This window comes from Apus apus, chromosome 8 (genome assembly GCF_020740795.1).
Source record: "Apus apus isolate bApuApu2 chromosome 8, bApuApu2.pri.cur, whole genome shotgun sequence".
In the NCBI taxonomy this organism is placed as follows: Eukaryota; Metazoa; Chordata; class Aves; order Apodiformes; family Apodidae; genus Apus; species Apus apus.
Genome location: NC_067289.1, coordinates 1,239,731 through 1,264,514, shown reverse-complemented (window position 1 = coordinate 1,264,514; position 24,784 = coordinate 1,239,731). Strand labels below are relative to the sequence as shown.

The window sequence follows — 24,784 nt, the reverse complement described above, 5'->3', positions numbered from 1 at the left end:
GTTCTGTGCTTTTCTGCCCTTAAGTAAATCAAAATGGCCCAGCAGGTGCGTGTTGCCCAGGAAGTGTGTCCTGCTTCTCCTTCTCCAAGGCTCGCTTGATAGACACAAAGTTGTCATTTCATGTTATGTTCATAACATGTTATTGTTAATGCTGCAAATACAGCTTCAAAAGTGAGCAAAAGTATCGGTTTGCAAACCCAGTAACTTCTTAATATCTAAAGGAGAAGAAACCCTGTTTCTTTGTATTTGGTCTTGCCTTGCAGGATGTGGTGGAAACGCATCCTGGCCTGACGTTCCTGAAGGACGCTCCGGAGTTCCATTCCCGGTACATCACCACGGTAGGCTGGCTCCTTTCATCTCCTGTCACACTGCTGTAAAAACCCTCCCCTTGTCATTTGTCACATCAGCCAGTCCTGCTGTTGTTTCAAAAAAATAGGTGTTTTTAATATTCCTGGCAGTTAGTTATTTTAAGGACAACTTCCAAAGGAAAAATGAGTCTGCCTGCGTGCACAAGAGGTGAATAATGATTCTTTCTGGTCTTAAGCAAATGGATAACAACAATTCCTTTGGCCTTTCATCCTGATGCAGGAAAATGAGAGGTCCTCTGGTGTTTAAGAGCAGTTTATTTTTGCTGGGCTGCTGAGACATGGAATGCTGTATGTTGGAAGATTCCTATCACTTCACACATGGAGCATCCACTGCACACAGGAGTCTGCTGTCTGACTCACCTGCCTCTTGCCCTGGCCAGAAACCCTGTCTAGTCTTTCTGGGTTTCTGAGCTTTTGTGACTACTGCTTGTTCTTGGGTTTGGTTCTGCAGCTTTGCTCACACTCTGCAGTTAGACTGGTGCTTTACCTCAATAAGTTTGTACTTTTTTAAAGCCTGTTGGATGTGAATCTGGACAAAAGGTATAACTATTAGGATGTCTTATCTGCAGTGGTAACAAATCCAAATAATGACAGACCTGATGGGAGCTGTATCCCAGCAGGGCTCAAGGGTTTAAATTTTGTGCTGTTTGCTTGCCAGGGTCTTCATGGGGGGCCACACACTGGCAGCTGGGAGATGGCTGGCAGACATGGGCTTGTTCCTGCCCAGAAGGAGCAGGTGGCAGAAGGGCAATCTGGTGCTCTAGGCAAATGCTGAACTGTCACACTCATGTTTTATGAAAATGTGTAACAACAGTCCATTTTAAGTGTTTAGATGCACTAGAAGGTGGCAGTGAACATCAGTGCATTATCAACACATTCAGTACCCAGGGAACAAGACAACAGATCAGCTGTGTAGTAACTGGCCAGAGTAGGTGTGACAATGGCCAGGGGGTTATGGAGGTGCATGAATGGGTGAGTGTGAAAGGTGCCCGTGGCACGTGTATTTGTTTAAAGTACATGGAGGGGGGAGAGCTGAAAGATGTAAGGCCATACTGGTGTTGGTTTCTGACTGCAATATCAACCACTTGTTCTTTGCCAGTGAGTGGCTCAAGATCCAGCACATGGCTGTCCTGGTGCTGGCTGCTGGGTGGTGACAAAGGCAGTTCTGTGCATCTGCCTTCACAGGTTCCTTTCTCAAGTCATGTGTTGTTCCTGTGTGTTTCAGGGTCTAAAGGAGGGAGTAAAGGCAGGAAACAAATGCCTTTGCAGAGTAATCCCTTAAATGATCACACCTGGTCTCCCAAAGCAGGAATTGCTGCAGTTTCTGGACCTCATCAGGATGAAGTGCATGTTCTGGTCTGAGAGACCAGCTGTGTGGAGCTGAAGTTCCACTTTAAGACAACTGAAGTGCAGGCTGCTACTGAAGAGGCAGCACCTTTTCCTTCCTCTCTCCCTTTCCACAACTTCCCTTGTGCCTGGTTGAAGTTCTGTGTGATGACCTTGAAGTGGTCACAGAAATGGAACCTTCATGAGTACATGAACCTCCTCAGTGCTTCTTGGTCCTGCTTGTGTCTCTGCTTGTGCTTTCCCACTTCCATCTGAGCCATTTGGCACCCATGCTCACAGTGCTCTCACACAGGTGGCTTCCCAGGCTTGCAGCCAGGAGAGGGGTGCTGGTGGTTGAGGTGAAGGGTGTGTAGTGGCCGTTCCTACAAAGCTGTGATGCTCTTCACAGGACAATGTTGTTCTGGGTGTCCGTGCTGACAGCCAGATCCCTTCTGAGCTCAGGGGGTTTGGCCTTGGCCTGATCGCTGAGTTGGAGCAGAGTCAAACCTTGGGAGACAATCTGTTGGGTCAGGTTGTTTCCATCTGGAGTGGCTGTTCTGGGCCCACTGGGGCAGTGGCTCTCCTCTCTGACACCAGGAGTTCCTGTTTCTCACATCTCATTTCACAGGCAGTTTAGTGCTTCTCTCTCTTTAATGTTACAAAATTCAGTATTTCCACCAGGAGGTAATGAAGGAAGCAGCTTTGTCCTCGGATTTTGAGACCACGTGGATCCTTTTGATCCCTTCAAGGTAGAGTGCCTTATACCTGCTAACAGTGACAGAAAGCTGTATTTGCTGCAAGGGCAGGAATTACACTCTGGTTTTGTGTTACAGGTGAGGGCCATAAGGAGACACTGGGTTTGTGATCAGTGCTGGGTACAGCATCACTTGGTGGAGATGACCTGGAGAGCAAGCTGTCCAGTATGGTAAGATGTGTGTGCATGTTTCATTTTTTTTGCCTAGCTCTGGAAAGATTTAGATAGATTGTGCCTTTTGGATACAATAGGTTGTAATTTAATCAGTGTCAGGATCTGTGAGCTGACTGTATTGCCACTATCCCAAACTACTTGTGTTTCTTTCCACAGAGACCAACTCCTGGAGCTGGAGAAGATGAAGAATATCACATGGCATTTATTGTAAAAGCTTTAAAATGGGCCTTCTCCCAGAGTGTTCAAACAAGGCTCAGAGTTAGCACTGTATGCTGTTGTCAAAAAGCTGAGTCAGCTAAAAACAGCTTGGCAAAATATCCTGCTTGTTCAAAAGTGCTTCAGCTTATGCAATATCACCAATGCAAGTGTGTAAGAGGAGGGTGGCCTACAGGGTTTAATAAAGCTTTGTGGGGTTTTCCTGTGCTTCTGTTCCTCTATGGAAAGACTGGGAAAGGTCTAGAACTGACCTATCAGTGGTTTGAGTCCTGAAGGTACATTACGTGAGGATCATGGTCAAGTAGGAAGGGGCTCCCCCTTCCAAGCTGTGCTCAATAACCATCCATGCTGGCTCAAAACGAAGCCAGTGATGGCTTTCAGTAAGGCATAACTGACAAGTGTGGTTTGAATGCTGCAAATCATTTCTGCCTGTGTGATTATATTCTGGGATGTTTCCCAAATGCTTTTTTTGACACTTTGGTTTTCCCAAAGTGGAAAGGAAAGAGAGAATTATTGATATTTTATACTGATGTATATGCACTATGTACTATTCATTGAAACTGGACCATTGTTTGAATAATAAAGCCTGAACTGAGTGACTGGACATGGTAAAAGAGATGAAAAGAGATCCTGTTTTACCTCTGAATGCTGTATTTTCACATCTACGTGAGTAAAGAGCAGGTGGAACATCTTTTATCAAATAGCCTGGTATAAAAACAGTTTCTTACACATCACAAATGAGGATATTTCATAGTCTTTTGTTGCTTTGCAGGCAGAGGAAAAGAAAAAAGATTGCTGGTTCTTGGGATTGTATTTTTGAGTCTTTGGGATGGTGTGAAAATCCTGTATCTTAGAATTGCTGCAGAGTTGACAGGTGTGATAATAGGTTATATATGAGGTGAGACCCACTCCAGTCTCTGAACTGTTTTGCAGTCTGGAAGCAAAGGCCAAACAAAGTCCAAAAATAGTCCAGAATGGCAGTGGCTGCCAGAGGCATTAAAGAAGAAACAAACAGCTGCTTCATTGTGCTTAAGACCAGAAAAGATCATTGTGGTTACCTAGTCTGACCTCTTACAGGCCATAGAACATTGCTCAGGGATTGCTGTAGGTAGAATAGAAGGGGTTTTTTGTTGTTTTTTTAGTTGAATTGACACTCAACTTAAGAAGGACATCCATCTTTGAAGTCTGGAGTGGTAAAGAGCCTACAGTGTTTCTTTGGGACTTGTCCCAGTGCTTAATCAATGGCAGTGTGGAAGAAATACACTCTTATTTGTCTGAATTGTGGAAGAAATGCACTCTTATTTGTCTGAATTTTGCTGACTTCAGCTTCTAGTTGTGTGATTCATGGGAGACAAAAAGTCTTCCTGCTGTCCCACATCTCCCCATGCAGACTTCTAAGGACCAGGACAGCTACCTGGAGGTGTCATGCTCAGCTAAGTTGAAGATATCTGTTCTCTTCAGGATACATTTTGAGTCCTCAAATCATTCTTGTTGCTCTCAAACTTACTTGTGCCCATCAGCATTTATTGTCTCACTGATCTGGGTATCCCAAAGCAGACTGTTGGCAACAGTCTTGTGCTTGGTTCTTCATCTGTTCTGGGCTAAGAACAGATGTGACTGAGTCAAGGCCTTAAATGGTGGTTGCCCACATGAAGCTTGTTCTAGCTAAGAAATAAACCCATTCCATTTAAGTTGTTAACCCAATTAATTCCTATAATGTCCATATTGTTGTGTAAAGTTAATTTCTGTGTTGGAATAATTTACCAGAATTCTAGGATAGTATGTCAGCATGTCAGAGACATCAGAAGTTTGCTTGGATGAGGTTTGGTCAACAAGAATTGTATTCCATCGTTTTCAGTGCTGATAGTGAAATTTATTATCACTCTACTTGCTCTTGTTGGAGATGTTTATTTGTTGTTGTTTCCCGTGTTAAGTTTGTTCTTGCATTTGCTTTTGGGCATTTTCCCCACTCTGATATTTGACAAGCTAACCGTGAGCAGACTAGGAAGGGCTCAGCCTTCCTCAGGTCCTTGGGAGTGCTCTCAGTCTCACTCTCTGAACCGTTTCTCCTGGGTTCTCACAAGCCCGTGTTCCCCCCGGGCTTTTCACTCACTTTCACCAGGGGCAGATGAGTAAAGGAGACAAATGAGGTTAACACCTACTGAAGATAAATGCAGACAGATAATCTCTGTTGCTTACTTAAAGTGGAGCCACCAAGAGAATGAGGCATTGTTGTAGACACAATAGGTCAGACATCAATTGTGACTTTCATTTACATGTCCTGTTTCCTCTTCAAAAGTCCTGACCTTTTTCTGATGCAGACACTATTTCAGCTGAGATCCATGCAAGCTGCAGTGTCCAAAACCTGAGAAACTCAGTTTCAAAGTGGTTGCACTTTGAACATATTCCCTGACATAAATAATGATCTGCATGCTCAAGGATGTGAATTTTCAGATCAGCGGAAATATTTGCAAAGTGGAAATGGATAATTCTGTTTCAGGAACAAATGTTACTTTCAGTCTGCATAGTGAACTAAGGATAGTAGTATGTATAGAAGAGTTCTCAAAAATAAGTTCCTTAGGATGAGTGAATAAACAAAATGAAGTTGCTGTATTTAAATTCCCAAACTGGTGTATTTCAGGAGTTGATTTCAAGAGCACTGTTCCTGTGTTGCAGGTGATACAGAGAATATTCTACACAGTCAATCGATCCTGGTCTGGGAAGATCACTCTGACCGAGCTGAGGAAAAGCAACTTCTTACAAGTATGTTGGTTTCTGCCTGGACAAGATGCAGACACATCATACCTTTATTCTCTGGCTGTGTACTCTGTGCCAGGGAGCTGTGCCTGGTTTGTGGGGAGGAAGGGCAAATGCTCAGTGCCAGGAGAGTGCTGGAGTGAATGGAAGAGTTCTGCCTGGAGATGAGAGAAGACCAGGGGCTGCAGTAGCCAAGAGGGTGCTGGTGGGAGGTTGCCTGGCACCTGCTCTGAAGCTGCATGGAGCAGATTGGCTCTTGGCTCCTGGTGGAGCTGAAGAGGAGGGGAAGCAAGACTCAGCAGTGCACTTGTGCTAGGTGGCTCCTGGAGCAGCCAAGAGGAGCTGCTGGGCTGCCCACAGCAGGTGATGGGTAGGACAGCCAGTTTCCTGGCTCCCCACCAGCAACTGGCCACTGCCAGTTGGTCAGGCACGTTGTGCTGCACAAGGGGGAGATCCTGCATCTCAGGAGCTGATTTGCACTCTGCAGAAAGGTTCATGAGGGGAGCTTAGTTCTTGTTTCAAGCCCTGCGGTGTATCCTTATGTTGGGCAGAAATTTCAGGATTTCAATCTCTGGTCTCTGTTTTGCCCAAAGGAGCACCAGGATAAAACTGGCCAAGGCTGCTCCACTCTAGCCCTAGAAAGTCTTTAGGCTGAAAGGTTAAGGACTCAGCTAAAGCAGTGAAACTCTCTGCTGCATTCTGTTCTGCCAGGATCTCCAGCTGTAGTCTGCTGTCTTCCTCAAGCATGAGTTCACACTCCTTGCAGACATCTCCTGCCCTACTGATCACATCAGCTAATGAAAAAAGTCAGTGTTCCCTTGGATTGGCTCATGCCACCCCAAGCTTTCTGATCTGAGTTCCTCCCTGACCTCTGTTTTAAATATGTCCTTCCAACTTATCCTGCATCTTTATTCGCTCATTTACTCCCTTTATACGCTCTTCCCTTCTTCTCACTCTGTGTTATCTCTGTCTTTCATCTTCTGCAGCAGGGAAGTTCAGCTTTGGGACTGTAATTTTGAGACAGCTCTTTGCTGCAAGTGTAAATGGCATATTTTGGCATAAGCTATAAAAGAAAAACACTAGTTACTGAAAATCCTCCCCAGGTGATTATCCTCTGCAAAGAAATGGAAAGACCCACGAAGAATCTGAAGAGGCTAATGAGTGACTGCTCAGAGGGAGACCTGGGTGTCACCAAGTGCAGGTCTGCCAGTGCCATCCTGTTGTCCCTGCCTGAAACTTCACTGAACCTGGTGGCTAACAGGATGTGGGAGTTTTTCTGAGGCTCAGATGGGTTCCTTGGACGTGGAGATGACTGCAAGTTGATGTTGAGCTGTCAGTGCCTCCATGTAGGACAGCATCTGTTTGTAGGGTCATGGGTGGAAGGGCCACCAAGCCTGCCTGCTCAGAGAGACAGCTCCCTGGGGGAGCTCTTGGGCTGTTTCAGCTCCTCCCTTCCTAGAGGCTGGGGCAGGGGAGGACAGACCTATAGCTCACTGGAGCCTGATGGCTTTTTCACATCCTGCAGCCATCATTTATTAGACTGCAAAAGCTGCCTGGTGTCTCCTGGCCTCAGCACTAGGAGAAGGGCACACGGGGAGGTGGCACTGGTAAACGTGGTGCCCTCCACACAGGGGATGGAGGATGGAGGTGGATGTGAAACAGGAATGAAACAAGGACATGGTTACTAAATGTTTTCTAGCAAGACATGTAAACAGATGCCATGGTTGAAAATCTGTCTGAGCCTCAGAGTTAAACCAGATTAATTCCTGTCAGTGACAGCCCAGGGAAATCAGTGTGATTGGCTTGGTCTGCTTGGGGTCCATCCCTCATTCCCCAGTCTAGGCATGAGTCTGGAGCTAGACTTGATTTGCCCTTCAGGAGCCAGGCAAGGATGTGAGATGTGTAAAGATTATTTCAATTCCTGTGGAGAGCTGTGGACTTGCTATTGTAAATGGCTCAAAGAGTCTCTGGTGCAGGTCAGAGGTGTTTCACAAATGGATCCCAGCTGAGACAGCAGTTGTGCTCTTGTGCCTCTGCCTCACTCTTCACTATGGCTGAAAATTAGCAGAGATTGTTCACAGGGGTGGCAGAAATACTGTGCATAGACAGACTAAGCAAGGTAACCAAACCAGATGCTCTCCAAGTGCCTGTTGAGGAATGCAGCAACAAAAGCTCCTCCAGGGGGAGAGGCTGCATTTTGGATGCGCTCTCAGAGCTCAGTTCACCCAGCTTCCATGGAGGTCAGATTTCAGCTGCTCAACTGCCTCTTTGTCTAGGTTTAACTTCCCACCTTATTTGTGCTCTTTCAGACTCTTGCTCTCTTGGAAGAAGAAGATGACATAAATCAGATCACAGATTATTTTTCCTATGAGCACTTCTATGTTATATACTGTAAATTCTGGGAGCTGGACACTGACCATGATCTTTACATCAGCCAGAAGGACCTGGCTAGGTACAGTGATCAAGGTATGTTGCCTGCACACTGCCCTGGGACCAAGGGGGTTGCTGACAATAGAACATTTCCACTAAAGAGTAAAGTCTAGGTTTAATTTGGTTAATCTGATGCCTCGAAATGTGTAGATGGAGCCGTCCATGTCTTACACAAGTGCTGATTTGCAGAGCAGGTGTAAGGGCTCAGACCCATAGAAGTGCAGTTCACACTATTCTGCTTCTGCTCACCTGTGGGTCACTGCCAGGACAAGCTAAAACCATGTCTTGAAACTTGCTTATGATTGATTTACTAAGAGTTTTGCGGGCACTTGGAAGCAGGACAGAAGGACAAGCCCACGTGGACTTCAAGGATTCTTGAAGTGCAGTCTTGTTGTGCATGAGAGAAATTCCAGAGTCCAGTGAAGCTTGGGGAATTTCAGTTGGCAGATGCACTCTGGAGAGCATCTCTTGAGTTCATTGTGGAACTCCTTTCCACAAGGTTAGCAGATGCCTTGAGTTTTCAAAGGTTCAAGGGCCATGGATAAGTTAATGGAATACAAATTCTCTAAGGGCTGAAAAACCCAAAGGCAGTTGTTCTATATGGCTTGTGCTGGATGGAGGCCCTCAGGTCAGTTGGTTTTAGGATTACCCATGTTCTGAGAGCATGATATGCCCTTCAGCACTCAAGTAATGTGTTGGACAAGAGTATTGACCAGCAGGTTTGATCCTGAAGTCAAGATCTTCGTGGTTTGTTCTCTGTGGTTGCTGCACTTTTTGTTAAAGTAGATCTGGGACAAAGAACCAGGCTTGGGGAAATGGGATGTTTGGACACAATGTGTGACTGGAGGTGGTAGGAAAGGTGAAGTGTGTGGTAAGGTGGTGTAGTGTGTAGGGCTACAGGGACCTGGAGGTGTGTGTGACAGGTTGTCAGGCATTGCTGGAGCTCTGGGGATGGGGACAGCATTTTGTAGGAGCCAAGATCCTAGTGGGCTGAAGTAAGAAAGAAGAGAATGACAGTGCTGTAGGGATGAGTGTGTTGGAGGGGTGTGGTGGCCCACAGGTCTGAGTCTGGGTGTTCACAGGGAGGCTGTGGGAATTCTGGCAGTCACAGGATCAGGAGCGTTGATAATAGGGCTGGTTGAGGTGAGGATGGAGGAGTATCTGCCCTGGGGTAGGTGACATGGGAGGCTGGGGTGTGGGGCTGGAGCCTTATTTGAGCAGGAGGCTCACAGGGTGCCGAGCCAAAGGCAGGTGGCAGTGGGCAGGGGAAGGGGAGGAGCTGTCAGGGCAGGGGTCCAGCAGCCTGGTGCCCAGTGCTCTGAGGGTGCTGCAGGTGGGGTCTGCCTGGCTGGGGTGTGAGAAGCGTGGCAGGACTGCAGCAGTGATGCAGCACAGGCAGAAGGAGCTACAGGGGAGTCTGAAGGAAGTGTGTCTGCAGCCTGGGGGGGGAGGTCAGCCTGCAAACCCTGGTACTTGCTTGGCTGGGGTGTCCCTGCCATAACAGTCTATCCCACACATTTCCTGGCTGGCAGTGCCCTCCCACTCCCCTGAAACTGCTCGTTTTTCATTGCCCTTCCCTGCAGCAGGGTTGCCACAGCCTGTGCTCTTCTAAGAAGTGTTTTGCAGGGATTTCATGTGGGGTTTTTGCTTGGTAACTCATCTTCTTTTTGCAACACACACTGAAATAGTCTGCTTCCATCAGCAGCACTTGCTTATGTGACAAATCCTACTGCAGCAAATTAGGAGGGACACTGCAGGTCCAAGAATCTGGATAACACACAATTGCCATATTTGTGGGGAAATGGGGTGTCTGGGGGGACACAAAAGCCCACTGGGGGAAATCATCTCTGTTTTTTACAAAATTTTGCTAAACAGAGACAAGTGGCTAGACAGGCAATGCAGACAGAGCATTCTGTTAGCTCTGGGAAGTGGCTTTGTGTGGACTGAGCATAAACAACTGGTTGTAGTTATCCCTGTGACCTGTAGTTTCATTTTCTTTGTTTCCTTTCTTTCCAGCTTTATCAAACAGGATCATTGAGCGAATATTCAGCGGTGCTGTGGTGAGGTGAGGAATGGCAAACTGGTGGGGGGTAGAAATGAAGGGAATTTCTGTCAGGCTGACTAAAAATGTTCACTCTCAGAAGCCCTCACTAATCAGAATGGTTTCCAACGTGGTGCCCCAGCTGGGGCTGCCTGAAAATGGAGTGAGACTTCTGGGTATCTTAAGAAAACAAATTTAAAAATCCCATAGGATGAGAACCTACAGAGCTCAGTGTAGAACAAGCTGTGAAGTCTCTGAAAACTAAATAAGCCCAGCACTTGTGAGGGAGGGGATGTGGTAGATGAGCCTCAGCTGTGCAGGGACAGCAGGGCAGCAGGTGCTGGGCCTGTGGGAAAGTGCACAGGGACTGGTGCTGCAGAGGGCAGGGAGTATAGGCTACATGGGTGACAATGATTTGGGGTTTTGATAAACATGTTTGATAACATTCTGAGGATTTAGGAGCCTGATGATTTGGGGTTCTTTGTTTGTTTGATTGGGGTTTTTTTGTTGTGTGTCTTCCAGAGGCAATGCAGTTCAGAAGGAAGGCCGCATGAGTTACGCTGATTTCGTGTGGCTCCTGATTTCAGAGGAAGACAAAAGGAGCCCTACAAGGTCTGACAGGTTTCTCTGTTGTAGTAAAAGTATTGAGATGAGCAGATAAGATCATAGAGACTTCTGTGACCTACTGCTTTCTACAAGAGACAGCAGTTTGGGTTCCAGGGATGATTAGGAAGAAAGCAACTTACTGACAATGTTTGGTCAAGTACTTGTGAGAGTCCAAGGGAGGCTGTGAGGATGATGCAGGGACTGGAACACCTGCCTGATGAGGAAAGGCTGAGAGACCTGGGGCTGTTCAGTCTGGAGAGGAGAAGACTGAGAGGGGATCTAATGAATGTCTATCACTACCTGAGGGCAGCAAGAAGGCAGGACAAGCTCTTGTCACTTGTGCCCTGGGACAGGACGAGGGGCAATGGATTCAAACTGGAGCCCAGGAAGTTCCACCTCAAGATGAGGAAGAATTTATTTCCTGTGAGGGTGAGAGAGCCCTGGGACAGGCTACCCAGAGAGGCTGTGGAGTCTCCTTCTCTGGAGACTTTCAAGACCTGTCTGGATGGGTTCCTGTGTGACCTGCCCTAGTTGGTGGGTTTTTTTTGTTTGGTTGGGTTTTTTTGTTTGTTGGGGGTTTTTTTGGTCCTGCTCTGGCAGGGGGAGTGACTCAATGATCTTCAGAGGTCCCTTCCAACCCTTAATATTCTGTGATTCTGTGAATCAGGCAGGGACATCCCAACCTGCATGAGCCAGTTGAGCTGCAGCACAGTGGACACGTGCTACAGTTGCCAAGTGAAACAGGTCCTCAGCATTGCTGTGGTCACAAGCCACCTGGGAGACTGTCAGGAGGTGCTCTCAAGGGTTAGCCTGTGCCCTGATCCTTCCCTAGGATATTTTTATGCCAGCCTTGGAGCAGAAGAGCATTAGAGGATGGGGGAAGGGGAATGTGCATTGCTGCAGTCTGTGTGGATTGCCCAGGGCTGTGCTTTCACTAGTCCTGTCTCTGTTCCAGCATCGAGTACTGGTTTCGGTGCATGGACCTGGATGGGGATGGAGTGCTCTCCATGTATGAGCTGGAGTACTTCTATGAGGAGCAGTGTGAGCGGATGGAAGTGATGGGCATAGAACCATTGCCTTTTCATGACTTGCTGTGTCAGATGCTTGATCTTGTAAAGCCAGAGAGGGAAGGTGAGTCCTGTTCAGTGGGGGTTTCCATCCTCTTTGATCTGTGGTGGCTGGAGAGAGTCATGTCCCTGTGAAACCAATCTATGGGTAGAACCTTGTGTTAGAATCACAGGGCTGGAATTGCTGCTCAAGGTCCAAGTGAACAGTGGCTAGTCTGCCATGATGTCCTGCATCAGGAGGCTTAAACACTCAAGAGACCTTGAGAGAGTGAGGGTGTTCAGCCTGGAGAAGAGAAGACCCCAGGGAGACCTGAGAGCACCTTCCAGTGCCTGAAGGGGCTCCAGGAAAGCTGGGGAGGGACTTGGGACAAGGGCAGGGAGGGATGGGATGAGAGGGAATGGATTAAAACTGGAAGAGGGGAGATTGAGGTGAGACATGAGGAGGAAATTCTTCCCCATGAGCGTAGGAAGGCACTGGAACAGGTTGCCCAGGGAGGTTGTGGCTGCCCCATCCCTGGAGGTGTTCAAAGCCAGGTTGGATGAAGTTTGTGCAGCCTGGTCTGGTGGGAGGTGTTCCTGCCCATGCAGGGGGGTTGGAGCCTGATGATCTTGAAGGTCCTTTCCAACCTTCACCATTCTACTCTGTGAATTAACTTGCTGGGACTGGAGAAGCAAATCTTGTCTGTTCCAGCTGGGGGATGTGCTGACAGTCTGGGTTATGAAACTGGACCCACCCCCATTCATCACATTCCTTCGTATCTGACATGAATTTGAAAGACCTCCATATGTATGTGAGATTTAAGCCTAATAAATGTACCCAGTTATTGAATAATCTTAAAATCCTTGACTGACTTGGGAAGAAATGTAATATTGTAGCATACTGGTGTTATAATCAAACTTCAGGAAGAGTGACAAGGAACAAGGTCTCACTAAGAACTCAGCAGCACAATCATGTGGTGGTTTTTCTTCTGTAGGAAGAGTAACCCTACGAGACCTGAAGAGGTGCAGAATGGCTCATGTCTTCTACAACACCTTCTTCAATTTAGAGAAATACCTGGACAATGAACAGAGGGATCCCTTTGCAGTGCAAAAGGTACAAATCACCTTTATTTCTGGGCTTTCTTAAACCCATCTTTGGAATGCAGTTGGATGTAAGGAAAATCCAACTGAGCATAAGAAAAGCTTTGTCATAAGGAGGGTGGTCAAACACTGGAACAGCTTGCTCAGAGAGGTTGTGCAGCTTCTGTTATTGGAGGTCTTCAAGATGTCACTGGACAAAGCCTTGAGCTGACCTCACAGCAGACTCTGAATTGAGCAGTGTCTGGAACCAGAGACCTGGGTCTCTTCCAGCCCAAACTGTGCTGCTGTTCTATGATCACAGCTGTTGCCATCACCCATCCTACTACAGCAGCACAGGCAGAGCAGTGTGTGATTCTAGAGGGTGACCAGACCCTGCTGAGCTGCACTAACTGAAGAGGGGACTCAGCTGCACTAGAGGGCAACCTGGTTTGCTCAGTTTAGAAAGGAGCTGTGAGATTCAAAACCTGAGATCCCATTTGTCTTTTCCCATCTCCTACACGATGCAGTCAGAAGTGTAGGCTCCATGTGAATATTAGACATTAAGGTTGGAGTCTGATCCCTAAAACAGCAATTTCCTCATGGCTGACACAGAACCAGAGACAGACCTTCTTCCAGCACAGGGCTGAGGCAGATGAGATGCCAGCTCTGTGATCAGGCCATGCATGTGACTGCTGAGATGGGAGGTCTGGATATTGTAGGTTGTGCCTGGTTACCAGCCTGGCTGCACTCTCATTCTTCATCCTCTCCTCCCAAGCAGGGATGGTGGCTTTTGTGTTGCACAGTTGTTGCTCACCACTAACAGTGGGATGTTGAGGGACCTGAGTTTTGCCAGCTGTTGGTGCAGAGCCCCTCACCTCTGGCTCCCCTTGCAGATCCAGGGAAACCAGATGTGTCCACAGCCTAAAGACTGTCTCCCAGAAGCCTCTTACCTGGTCACAGTACAGTAAAGTGGTGGGGATGCCAAAACCAGCTCTGGGTCCCTGCCAGCTCTTCCCTCCTGTTAAGAGGAACTTTGTGGTTCTATGATTCAAGGCTTAAATATATTCCAATCCAGAACCTTTCCACTTTGGATTCTTTGTTTAAAGTGGATCCTCATCAGAGCAGCCAAGTGGGGCTGGGGGGGGTCACTTACTTTCCCCTTCTTACAGTAAATGGCAGAGGGCCAAATGTTCATAAGGATGTTGTGCTGTAACCTTCTTTCAAACTTGCCCAAGCTGAGCAGATTGTGAGGAGTTTCTCAAAAGATCACTTACAATTAATATTTAAGGAGTGATTTAAAACCACTAAGTTCTTTAACCAATGGCAAAGTGCACAGGCACAGGGCTTGCTGAGCTGGAGCAGCTCTTGACATTCAGCATTTCTGAAATGAAGCAGGCACGACTTGTTGGCAGCTTGGGTCACACCCTGAGCTTTACAGACTGAGGAGTGGTGGTGGTTTTTTCATAGCCATCTAGGTGTAGATGTTAAAATAGTTTAAGTTAATTGTGAATCTTTCGGGTAAGGTAATTTTTTACTAGCTGTTTCTACACTGTTGCTAAATATTCCTAGAACTGCTGTTACACAGACCTGTTGTAAGCAGCTGTAGAGAGATGTGGACATGGTGTGCTTGACTGTCTGGTTTCCTTAGGACATGGACAACGATGGCCCTGAGCCCTCAGACTGGGACAGATTTGCTGCTGAGGAGTATGAGATCCTGGTGGCTGAGGAGTCTGGGAACGAGCAGCTACAGGAGGGGTAAGCACAGGCAGTGCCCTGCCCTGGGGACACACTGCTGGGCTCCAGCTGAGATCTGGTAGGATCTGTGGATGCCACTTTGAACAGAGGGAGTGGATTTGTGGACTTACCATTTGGACTCGACACTGGAGCGTGGGAAGGCTGGACCAGTTGCTCCAGAAGGCAGCACTGGTGCATTTGTCACAATGGCTTCTTTGTGGGCAGCCACTGGGATCAGCTGCACACACTGTGGTAAGGACAAGGCCTTTTTTCTTTTGGCAACCATATAGAAAAAGAGATCAAATGACTTTTGCAAGTCTCGGCCACGTACTGATCATGTCACATCATCACAGATGAGAAGCTGCAGCTCTGTTACATCTATTTTGCTTAGTGGAGATTTTCTTCAGTCAAATGATTTTACCTTCTGCCAAACTTTATGCCTGTTAGTCTGTGCTCTTCATGAGCTGTTTCAGTGCTTTCATTCATCTACTGTGTTTGTTCAGACTGTTTCTTTCTGTCACTGGTGGTTTCTGCAATACCTACACTCATTTTTGCTGCATTCTATAAATGATGGGCAGACACTCCAGCTATCCTTAAGAGTCAATAAATGCAGGAAGAGCAGTTGCTCCAGATCCTCTCTGTGTGCAAGAGCTTCCTGCAGAGGCTCCTGATGGAGACTCAGTATAATGACCTTTTAGATTTGTGCCTATGTTAGTATCTTCTTGAGAATATTTCTCTAGAGGTCTCCAGGTTAATACAACAAACATCCAAAGAATGCCTGACCCCCTGGAAATCTTGCATGATTCAGGATTTCATCCATTCTTGGATGTAGAGCCATTAAAGTAAGGAGCACTGAGAAGACTGCATCATTTTCAGAACTTCCCACACTGGAAATTGCTTGGGATCAGAGTAGCACCTACTAATTAGCCACGGAGATTTGGAAAGCTCTGGGGAGCCAGGCTTCCCTCTCTCCCTGTGATGTGCATCCAAACAGCTATGGGCTGTTCCCTCATCTCCTTGGAGCTGCTTTGCCTTTCTATGGCCTTCACAATGGAAGATGAGGTAACACAGGATGGAAGATAAAATTGCTGTGTCTCCTGCAGCTGCTTTGCAACACCTGCCTTCTCAGCACAGAAGAGAACTAGGAGGCAGTCATGGAAATTTTGCGGGACCATGGATCCCCAAACTCACCAAAAAATGGAGGAAAAGTGGCAGGGGATGTCAAGGTTTTGAAGTCTTGTCTGAAGCAGCTCTGTCTTCCTCTACAGAGCATGTCAGCAGCCTTGCTGCTTGCTTTTAAGAGCCCCTGAAAAGCTCTGTAGTCATGGCAGCAGGATTAGATCTCATTTGTGGAGCATAGCAACAGGCCATGCAGGAAGAAAGGAAGGGAAAAAGAAAAACAAAGAGCTTGGATGCCCAGACAAATTTGCCAGAAACAGGCATTGAGTTTTTGCAAATACGTTATTTCTGCTGTTGTTTGAGGATGATAGAAACAGGGAGCAGGGACAAAACCAAGACAGTTGATGAGCTCTGAGAGACCAGAAGATTTTTTTACTAAGTTAGCTGGCAGAATCTGAAATCTGGTATTTGTCTTATTAATACATTTGAAACTAACCATCATTCAGCCATGGCAGATGAATCAGTCAGTGTGCACCAGGTTTGTGACTGAGCCCTCTCCACAGCTTCTCTGGATGGAAGGTTTCTAAACCCAGCTGGTGGCTGGCTGGCTGGCTGCAGGCGTGCCTGGGAGAGCTCTGCTCCTGGGAGAGGAATCTCATCAGACATAGGGGATGTCAGCTCTGAGTCAACTCTATTGAGAGCTACAGTCACCAAAAATGAGAGGGGTGTCATCTGGCTGAAGACAACCTTGAAGCATCATGTTTCCCTAGAAGCTGAAGCTGATCTGAGCACTTCTCAGCCATGCTCTGCTTTATACACCCATCTCTGAGCTTCCTCTGGGTATGAGGCTGTTCCCTGTGAACACACACACTCAGCATTGTTGGATGGCAGAACCAATAGTTGAACCTGACCAACACAAGCTCTTCATGCAGACAGAAGCATTGGTTTTGCAGAGATCCTTTCTTGCAGTCCAGGCTATGGCCTGCATGGCAGAAGTGGGCACCACTTTGTTCACTGTTCCAAAAACCAGTTTCAGCCAGCTGATGTACATGGAAGCCACAAGTGCTTTCATGGAAAGAGATCTTCCCCCATAGGAAGGGAAATAAGAAGTAAAAGACCATCTTTTACCAGCTGCTGATGGGAAAAAAGCCCCTTCAGCTGAGCAGCAAGGAGCAAGGGCACAGTGCTGAGCAATCCTGCTCAGAGAGGACATGTGGGACAGAGACACCCGAGCAGATGATGTTGGTTTAGGCAGCTTAGACCATTTGTCTTGTCCCCTCAAGTTGGCTGATGGTTCAGTTGCTCACTTCATGAACCCAGCAGCCTAAGGAAGGGAAAGGGGCAAGAAGGACATCACTGAACCACCCAGTGACTAAATGTGTGTTTGCCCGGAGGAAGGACAAAGAATTTCCTGGAGTAACGTGCCCCCTCTGAACAAGCTAGAGTTGCCATGGTTGAGTCCTGAGGAATCAGTGTTGACTCTACATGAGCCCATATGTGTATTTATGGGACTGTGAAGTTGTGAAACTGGCCTGGAAGGAGAGAAGGTGATGATCTTTAGTGCTAATCTCGTGGGAAAAACTGTTGCCTGGATGCTTCCTAGCCATAAAGGTGGAAAGCATTTTTTCCAAGATGGGAAGGGCAGGCACTGTTGAGCCTTAGGGAGCAAAAGATGAGTGGAAAAGTAACTCACATGAACAAGGGCAGTGGGAAGCCCCATTTGAATAAAACTTGAGGTTTAGTCCAGAAGCAAAAGGGGCCAGAAAAAAATTATTATGGCTCCCCAAGTGCTGGTGAATGTGCAAGATAATACAGGAAAGAAGTCACATTCCATGTGTAGGAAAAGGAAGAAGAAAAACAGAACTTGGTAACATGGAAGGAAAAGGAGACACGAAAGGATCATTCCTAAGGAGAACATTGGAATGGAAATAAAAAGTTTTCTTCAGCTGCATCATCTTAACCCAAGGAGCCAGCAGAGAAACTGAGGCACGTAGAGGCAGGGAGAGCCTGTTCCTGGTGGAGAATGCAGGGCAGGCAGAGCCAGGCAGGCTCCCATCCTGCCTGCTCCTGGGCACCCTTGCATGCATCGTCAGAACGGTTCCTGGTGTAGGATCCGGACCATTGTTTCCCTCCTGCCACTTACACAAGGATCCAGAAGGTGGCAGAATTACTCAGCAGGTGCTTTTCTTTATGGAAGAGGAAAATGTTCAGGAAGATCTCTATGTTGTGGTGTTTGCCTCTTCTTCACATAGGGATCACCAGACTCCAGCATAGAATCCCCCCTCAGCAGGACATGCCTCCTGACAGGCTCCCCAGCTTTGCTGTGCCTGCATGTGGGTTGAGAAAGAAAAAAGCAGCACAAGAAGCAGTGGGCAGTTCTTTCTTAATGCCCCCCATGTGGGGGTATGAAAGGAGTTACCCTTTTTGCAGCACAGTCCATCACTGAACAAACTAAAGCTGTTCCTGTGCCTCCATTGGAGCACCTGGTGCAACTTTTCCTTTATAAGGAAGGAAGGAAAGAAGAGTTTCAGAAGGGAGAGTTTGAACGACTTGGGAGCTCTGAGAAACTAACCTGTAGTGTGCTGAGACTGGGGGGAAAACATCTTTTCTCAGGAACAGGAATGGGATGAGAGCCTGGACATAATATCCTCTGCTGCAGAGCACAGGAACCAGCCAGCCCAAACTGAACTGGCTGGAGCTGGGGACTGGCAGCCAAACCTCCCCAGGCCAGGAGCTGGGCATGAAGCTTCACACAAAGCAAGAGAGGACAGTGTGGCCACAGTTGTTCTGGAGATGTCAAAACACATCCTAAGCCAGAAGGTGCTTTGGAAACCAGGTGTTTCTGAGCAGGTCTGAACAAGCCAAACCTCTTCCAGGGCTGGACGACTTCATTTCTGAACTATTCACTGAACTGTTAAGGCTACTGAGTTGTCACTGAAACTGGATCCAGATGTGATAGTGCAGAGCACCAGTGAAAAGTGGCTTCTGAACTAACCAGTGAGGATGGACAAGAGCAGAGTCACCTCAGCTGTCACACCAGTCACTGCAGCACTGCTCTCAAGGCCTTAGACATCTCCTCCTCCAGGCTACCATCCTGCATGCTAATGAGCTTTAGCCAGCTGCTTAAATAGCCACTGAAATAACTTACCTGAAAAAGCTCTCACCAAAATTTGGCTTTTAAAGACATCCCTTTTATCGTTGCAGATCGTTTGAAGAAGACTATGACACAGATGAAGTCTTATCTCCCTCTGAAACTGGAGACAAGTCAGATAAACTAGTTATCTCAGATCTCTCAGCATAGAGAAATGGAAGACACTGCTCAGTATCTTTCAAACTGGATAGCTTTCAGTCCCAAGAGGCTGAGGGATTTTTCTTAAATCCATCATTGGAGCAATGTGCTTTATTTTGTACACTGTTACTTGAGAACCCTTTTTCTCTTCCTGTGTAATTGCAATAAGGTAATTTCTATAAAAAAGGCTTTTTACAATGTGTTTTTGTGCACGCTCATTAAAAATGGTGATTGCACCTTGTTTTGTTTCTAGATAAATGATGTCCCCAGATGTGCAATAAATGCCCAGCATCACTGATGAGCTGTAACACCTGCATTGCAACACCTACAGTGGTTGTTACTCACCCAGCTCAGGCCTGTGCCCCCCTGTCCCCTTGGAGTGACAAAAGAGCTGCCAGTTTCACTGAATTTAAAAGTATGTCTAGAAATCTTTTAAAACACACATCATGATTAAGTTCTCTTTTCTTCCCTGGTGTCCTGGAAAGCAAGGCAACCTGCCTGTGTGCGGGAAGGGTGAAGTCCCTTTTGTGCTTTAAACCACAAGCTCTGTTGATACTGGACACATTTTACCTGTATGCACCTGTGGGCAGCTAAAGCTCTGTAGCAAGTCTCTAAGAACCTGAGATACAGTTAACGTTTCCACATCTCCTGTGCAGAAGGAGGTCTTCCTCAGACTAGTGTTTTGTCTCTGTTGAGGTATTTTCTAGCATATTCACAAAAGAAGACCTCATGCTGTTCAGCTTGTCTGTGGAACCTGCTGTGTCGTGTGTGCACCAGCCCTGTCCCCTCTCTGGCATTGCTGGCCTGCAGCCTTCTGGAGTCTGGGCTGAGATCATCAATTAAAAACCCAACCCTAACCTCATGTTACCAGAGGGAGCCTTTAACTGGTAAAGGAATTAGTTTGCAGTGTTGCCAAAAATGTATTTTCCACCCATGACTTAGGCCCCAGTCTCAGAGGAGGAAACACCATAACTAATGAACTCTTGCTTAAGTGCAAAATGAAACTGACTTCCTCTGTAGAATCCCAACTGGTGTCTCCCAATAGCAGATGCTCTGCTGCTGGGGCTGCTCCTCCTGCCTGCTCCTGGCAGCTGCTGTGATTCAGCTCAGAAGTGATTATAACATTCTTACCACTCCTCAGTTTAACCACCACAGGTAGTTACCCTCTCCAGCCTGGGACAGCTTTCAGCTGCAGTTGTTTTTTCCAGTAGTTGTGCCCAAAGAGGCAGTGCTGGGCTGGTGTGTGTCCACCATGTTTCCTCATACCTGACTATAAGAATTTCACACCATGGTCACTCACCCCTGGGCCAGAATCCCCAAGGGACAGGGTCAGATCCCCAGGCAGGCACCTCCTGCTCTGCACTGGAGGCAGGACCCATCCAGGTCACACCTCCTGTACACACACACCCCACCAGCCTGCTGCAGATGGTACCTACAGGTGTAGCACAATGGAACAGCATCCCTAGATGATCCCTGAGTGTCACCACAGCAGTGACTGGCTGAGCACTGCAATGCAGCTGCAACTTTTCCAGGAGCCCCTGAAGCCAAACACCTGCCAGGTGCCCAGGTGGGAGATGCTGCTGCCCTGTGGAGGTTAGTGACTCTCTCCTCTGGCTCCAAATCTGAAAGTGAGGAAATGTTCAGTTATACTGGGCTTGGAGATCTGTTCTCTTCTTGAACTAAGCTGCTGGTTTATCCAGATGCATATACACACCCCCAGGATCCTGGGTTGGTATTTGGGAAAGGTCTGGATGCCCAGGCCCTTAGCAAAGGGCAGTGCAGGGTAACTTCCCATCCATGATGGAAGCAGGGAGCCCTCCAGCCAACCTGGGAGAAGCAGCTCTGCTCAGCACCAGGCTGCTGGAATCACATCTCTGGTATCCCTATAACCCTGAGGGAAAAAGCTTTACTGGGGATGATTCCACAAAGGCCCAAATGCAAAATAACCTGGGAAATTACTGCAGAAATGAGCATGGGATGGGAGTCACACGGCTACTGTGACCAGCTCTGTCCAGTTGTCACCAGAGAGAGCCCAACCAAAGCAGTTCACAGCTTCTCTTCCCTGTCTTGCTCCAGAGTGGCCTTTTAGTTTGATAAAATGTTGCATCTCTCCAAAAACAAACATTCCTCAAAGGAACAAGAAGAACCTGACGCCATTCTAGGCTGAACTGGAACCCTCATGTCACTTCAGCAGTGACTTTCACCCCATGAGCAGCAGCACTGGAGTCTCTAGTTTGTCAGTGATGTGAAGCCTCATTCCAGAAAACTTGGTGCTTGTGTCTTCAAGGTATTAACCTGGGGTAGTCCCTGTGCCTCAAGGAAAAGCAGCTTTTGCAGTGCTGTACAGAGGATAGAATAATAATTCAAGTTGGAAGGGATGTCTGTAGGTCTCTAGGCCACCTCCTCTCTCAAAACCAGGCCAGCTTCCAAGTTAGAGCCAGTTTCTCAGGACCCCATCCAGCAGTTCTGCTAAAAAAATTAAATCGATAGACTGTGATTCTGCAGCCCCTGGGGTGTTGCTGCATCGCCTCATCCTGCCTGTGGGAGGTCAGAGCAGCCTCCTTTTCCAGGAAGGACGTGTATTCCCAGGAAGGATGTATTCCCAGGAATGCAGAGTCTGGATGTCACACCAGGAGGGAGTTAAGAGGCTGAGCCAGAGCCTGCTCCCCAGCCAGGGCTGCAGGCAGAGCCAGGGTGGCTGGGAAGGGCTGGCGCCCCAGCAGCCCTCGGTGTGTCCTGCTTCTGGTTTGGCCCTTCTGGTCTGGCTGGGTCCTGCTGGCTCTTGTCACCCACCACTTCAGGATGGGTCACCCTTCTGCTCATCTCTCTTTTGCAGAGGGGTTTGTAACTCAACCAATCGAGTCAGTCCAGACCTGCCTCACACCAGTCTGCCTGAACTGGTGGTGCCCTTTTTTTGAAGCAGCCAGTGTCCTGAGCCTGGTAAAAAAAAATAAATAAATCACCTTTTCAAGGTTTGGCTTCAACAAATTGAGACAGAAGCTCATAGCTCCTCAGCTGAGCCTTTTGCCCCCCAGAGACTCCTCTGTTCAAACAGGTTCACTTTGGGTGATCCCAGACCCAGGCCATGCTTTGCAGCAGGTCAGCACAACAAGCTGATCACAGGGGAAAAAACCAACTTACAGCAAATGCTTTGCCTTGTACATGAATACAAGGACCAGCTGCAGAAGCCACTGCCAGCCCCATGTTACAGACCCTGCAGTAATTTCTATTATTTACTCCAGGAGTAGAAATCCATTCACTCTAATATATTTGAAAATAACCACAATTCAGCAGCCAGGGATTAATTAGTACAGGGGGTGTTCTGCACCCTGTTAGTGACAGGCCAGTTCACATCCTCTCTGGATGGAAGGTTTCTACATCTGCAGAGTGTAAGCAAGATAAATTGGGGAACTCCTGTCCTTACCTTTTGCTTTCTGGGACAGTCAAAACATAAGAGGACAAGGATGTTTGTGAGCACAGACAGCAGAGCCTGCTCAGCTGCAGCACACACCAGCCAGGTCAGCAGGCTCTCTGGAATGAAGCCACCCAGGAATGACAGCCCAGGGAACCTGGAGGAGTCCCTTTTGCTCTGACTTCACCTCCCATCTCCAGCTGTTCATGCCACTTTAGATGTTCACAGAAAAGGGAACACATTAATTGTTGGTAAATTTGAGAGGCTGAGAACTTGAGTAAATGGGCACTGTAAAACATGTAACCAGAAAAATAACTGCAATTACACATCTTAATATGGACTATAGATGTCAGACTATTGGATACTACAGGTACAGGCAGCAGGTACTGCAGATTATCTGCTTTTCCACAAGGTACCACTTTGAATGTGTCCAAAGCCAGCTCTCTAATGCTGCCAATCTTGCCCAATCACAAATCATGACTTACTTTCCCCTCAAAATCATGAGTTACCTTTAAGACAGATCATGTGTTTTTCATTGTAAATCCACCTCAGACTTGTGTCTCCATGACCTGGATTCCTTTTTCTTTACAAGTAAGCAGAAAAGTGAGTAAAATTCAGTTGTGCATGATTGGAAAACAAAACAAAACAAAACACTTCGTGTTTCTTTGCTCTCTCCAGGCTGCTTTTGTCTCTCAAAATTAAATCCTGTCCCCTTGCAAAACCCTTCCTTTTTGTTTTTATGTTCCCACATATTCTGTCCCTGCTGTACCAAGATGGGTGATGCTTTGATGCACCCAAGGCAATTACTGCTGGAATGGTACTGGCTGCATTTTTATTCTTCTTCTAAAACCTGAGCAGTAGCTGCTCCCTGACAGTTGATGTCAAAGCCCCAGCCCTGCCAGGGCTGCTCTCCTGCCACCCCCGGGGCAGCTCAGAATGGCAGGGAGGGCAGAACAATTCCTGTCTCCTCAGCTAAGGAGTGAAGAAGCTGGCTGGAGATACCTGAAAGACCAAAAGAAAAAAGAGGGGACTGAAGCTTCAGTGTGATGGTGGGGCTGTTTGGAGCACGGAGCTTTAGCTCAGCATGGTGGGGCTGTGCAGCCAGGATGGAACCTGGGCAGAGCTGCTGGAAGGAGCAGGTGACCAGGGCTGCCTGGTGCTCCTCTGAGCTCCCTGGCACTGCCTGAGGGGCCTGGGAGCTCCGGATTTGACAATAACTGTGCTCAGACTTTGTAAAAGCAGCTGGGAGACATTTTGTGCTGGCATGGTTGTATCTTTGTGTTTCTGTGTTTTCTTCTTTTTTGGCAAATAAAGGGCTTTTGAATTTAAAAGGTAAACCTGAATTGGGGCAGGGGGAGGGGAGGAAAGAAGGTCATTGTTCACTTCATCTCCAGCTGCTGTCCCAAAATCTCCTTTCCTGCTCAGGCCACCACTGCTGTCAGCAAGCCTGCCAGAGGCAGAACTCCAGGCTTTCCTCTCACACTGAGGAAGAATCACAGAATTTTGGGGGTTAGAAGGGACCTCTGGAGATCATCAAATCCAGCCCCCCCAAGAGAAGCAATTCTACCACTTACGTGCCTCACATCTTCATCCTCAACATGGAGCACTACCTGTGTGCTGACTGAACAAAATGCCACGCTCCCTCATTTTAACATCTGGATCTTCTGCAAGTGGAAGGAAAAATTAAAAAAAAACCAAAGCAATGCCTTTTCCAGTGTCACTTGACACACTTAATTCCAGCAGAATCACTGCGTTCTCTTATGGCCTCATCTGTGAAACTGACAGCTCAGTGTTGCCCAAACCTGGATGTAGCACTTTTTGGTGGGTGCCTTTGGATTTTCACTTTGAGAAGTGAACTCGTTAAGACCAGACAAACAAGATGTGCTTGTGAGGTCACCAGTGCTGCTTCAGAGTGAATTTCACCAGCTGTGCCACATACCTGGGGGGCTGTAGCTCACAGAGCTGCTTGTTTGTCCTTGCACTTGTCGGGGGGTTGGTCAGTGACTTAGAAACATCATCTGTCTGAAAATCAAATACATAAACCATGGCTTAGGGTGTGTGCTTCTTGCATGCAGTAAAAAGATGCTTTTGTTCTGGACCACACCAGAATCTCTGCACAACTCGTGCTACATCTGCCTGGTGGTTTTCAAGTGGGTGGGAGCTCCATGGGCCAAGCAGTTGGGTGCAGGGCCAGCAGGACCTGCCCTGGGGACCAGGCTGCTCGGGCTGCAGGTCAGCCTGGTGCTGCACTGGAACTGCACAGGCTTGTGGTGACTGCAGAACTGGATGGTGCTTGCAGGGGGGCAGGCTCTGAGCGGTGATGATGACACAGATGGAGGCAGCTTCAGAAGAAGACATCTGGTACCCGCCTCCTCCCTTGCTGACAATGTTTTAAACCTCATATGAACGTACAGGAACATCTGCAGGAGTTC

General features: G+C 47.5%; 1 protein-coding gene across 2 annotated transcripts in view; it reads left to right on the top strand.

Moving 5' to 3' along the window:
• The window catches only part of PPP2R3A (protein phosphatase 2 regulatory subunit B''alpha), a 57,099-nt gene extending 37,923 nt beyond the window's left edge, over positions 1 to 19,176 (top strand). For both annotated transcript variants that reach the window (XM_051625911.1, XM_051625912.1), the window contains 9 exons: positions 264 to 338; positions 5,515 to 5,601; positions 7,905 to 8,061; positions 10,042 to 10,090; positions 10,589 to 10,678; positions 11,628 to 11,803; positions 12,714 to 12,832; positions 14,447 to 14,553; positions 18,856 to 19,176. In XM_051625911.1, coding sequence (XP_051481871.1) covers positions 264 to 338; positions 5,515 to 5,601; positions 7,905 to 8,061; positions 10,042 to 10,090; positions 10,589 to 10,678; positions 11,628 to 11,803; positions 12,714 to 12,832; positions 14,447 to 14,553; positions 18,856 to 18,952 — 957 coding nt within the window. In that variant the 3' untranslated portion in view covers positions 18,953 to 19,176. The remainder of the gene's footprint in view (positions 1 to 263; positions 339 to 5,514; positions 5,602 to 7,904; positions 8,062 to 10,041; positions 10,091 to 10,588; positions 10,679 to 11,627; positions 11,804 to 12,713; positions 12,833 to 14,446; positions 14,554 to 18,855) is intronic.
• The last annotated feature ends 5,608 nt before the right edge of the window (positions 19,177 to 24,784 follow it).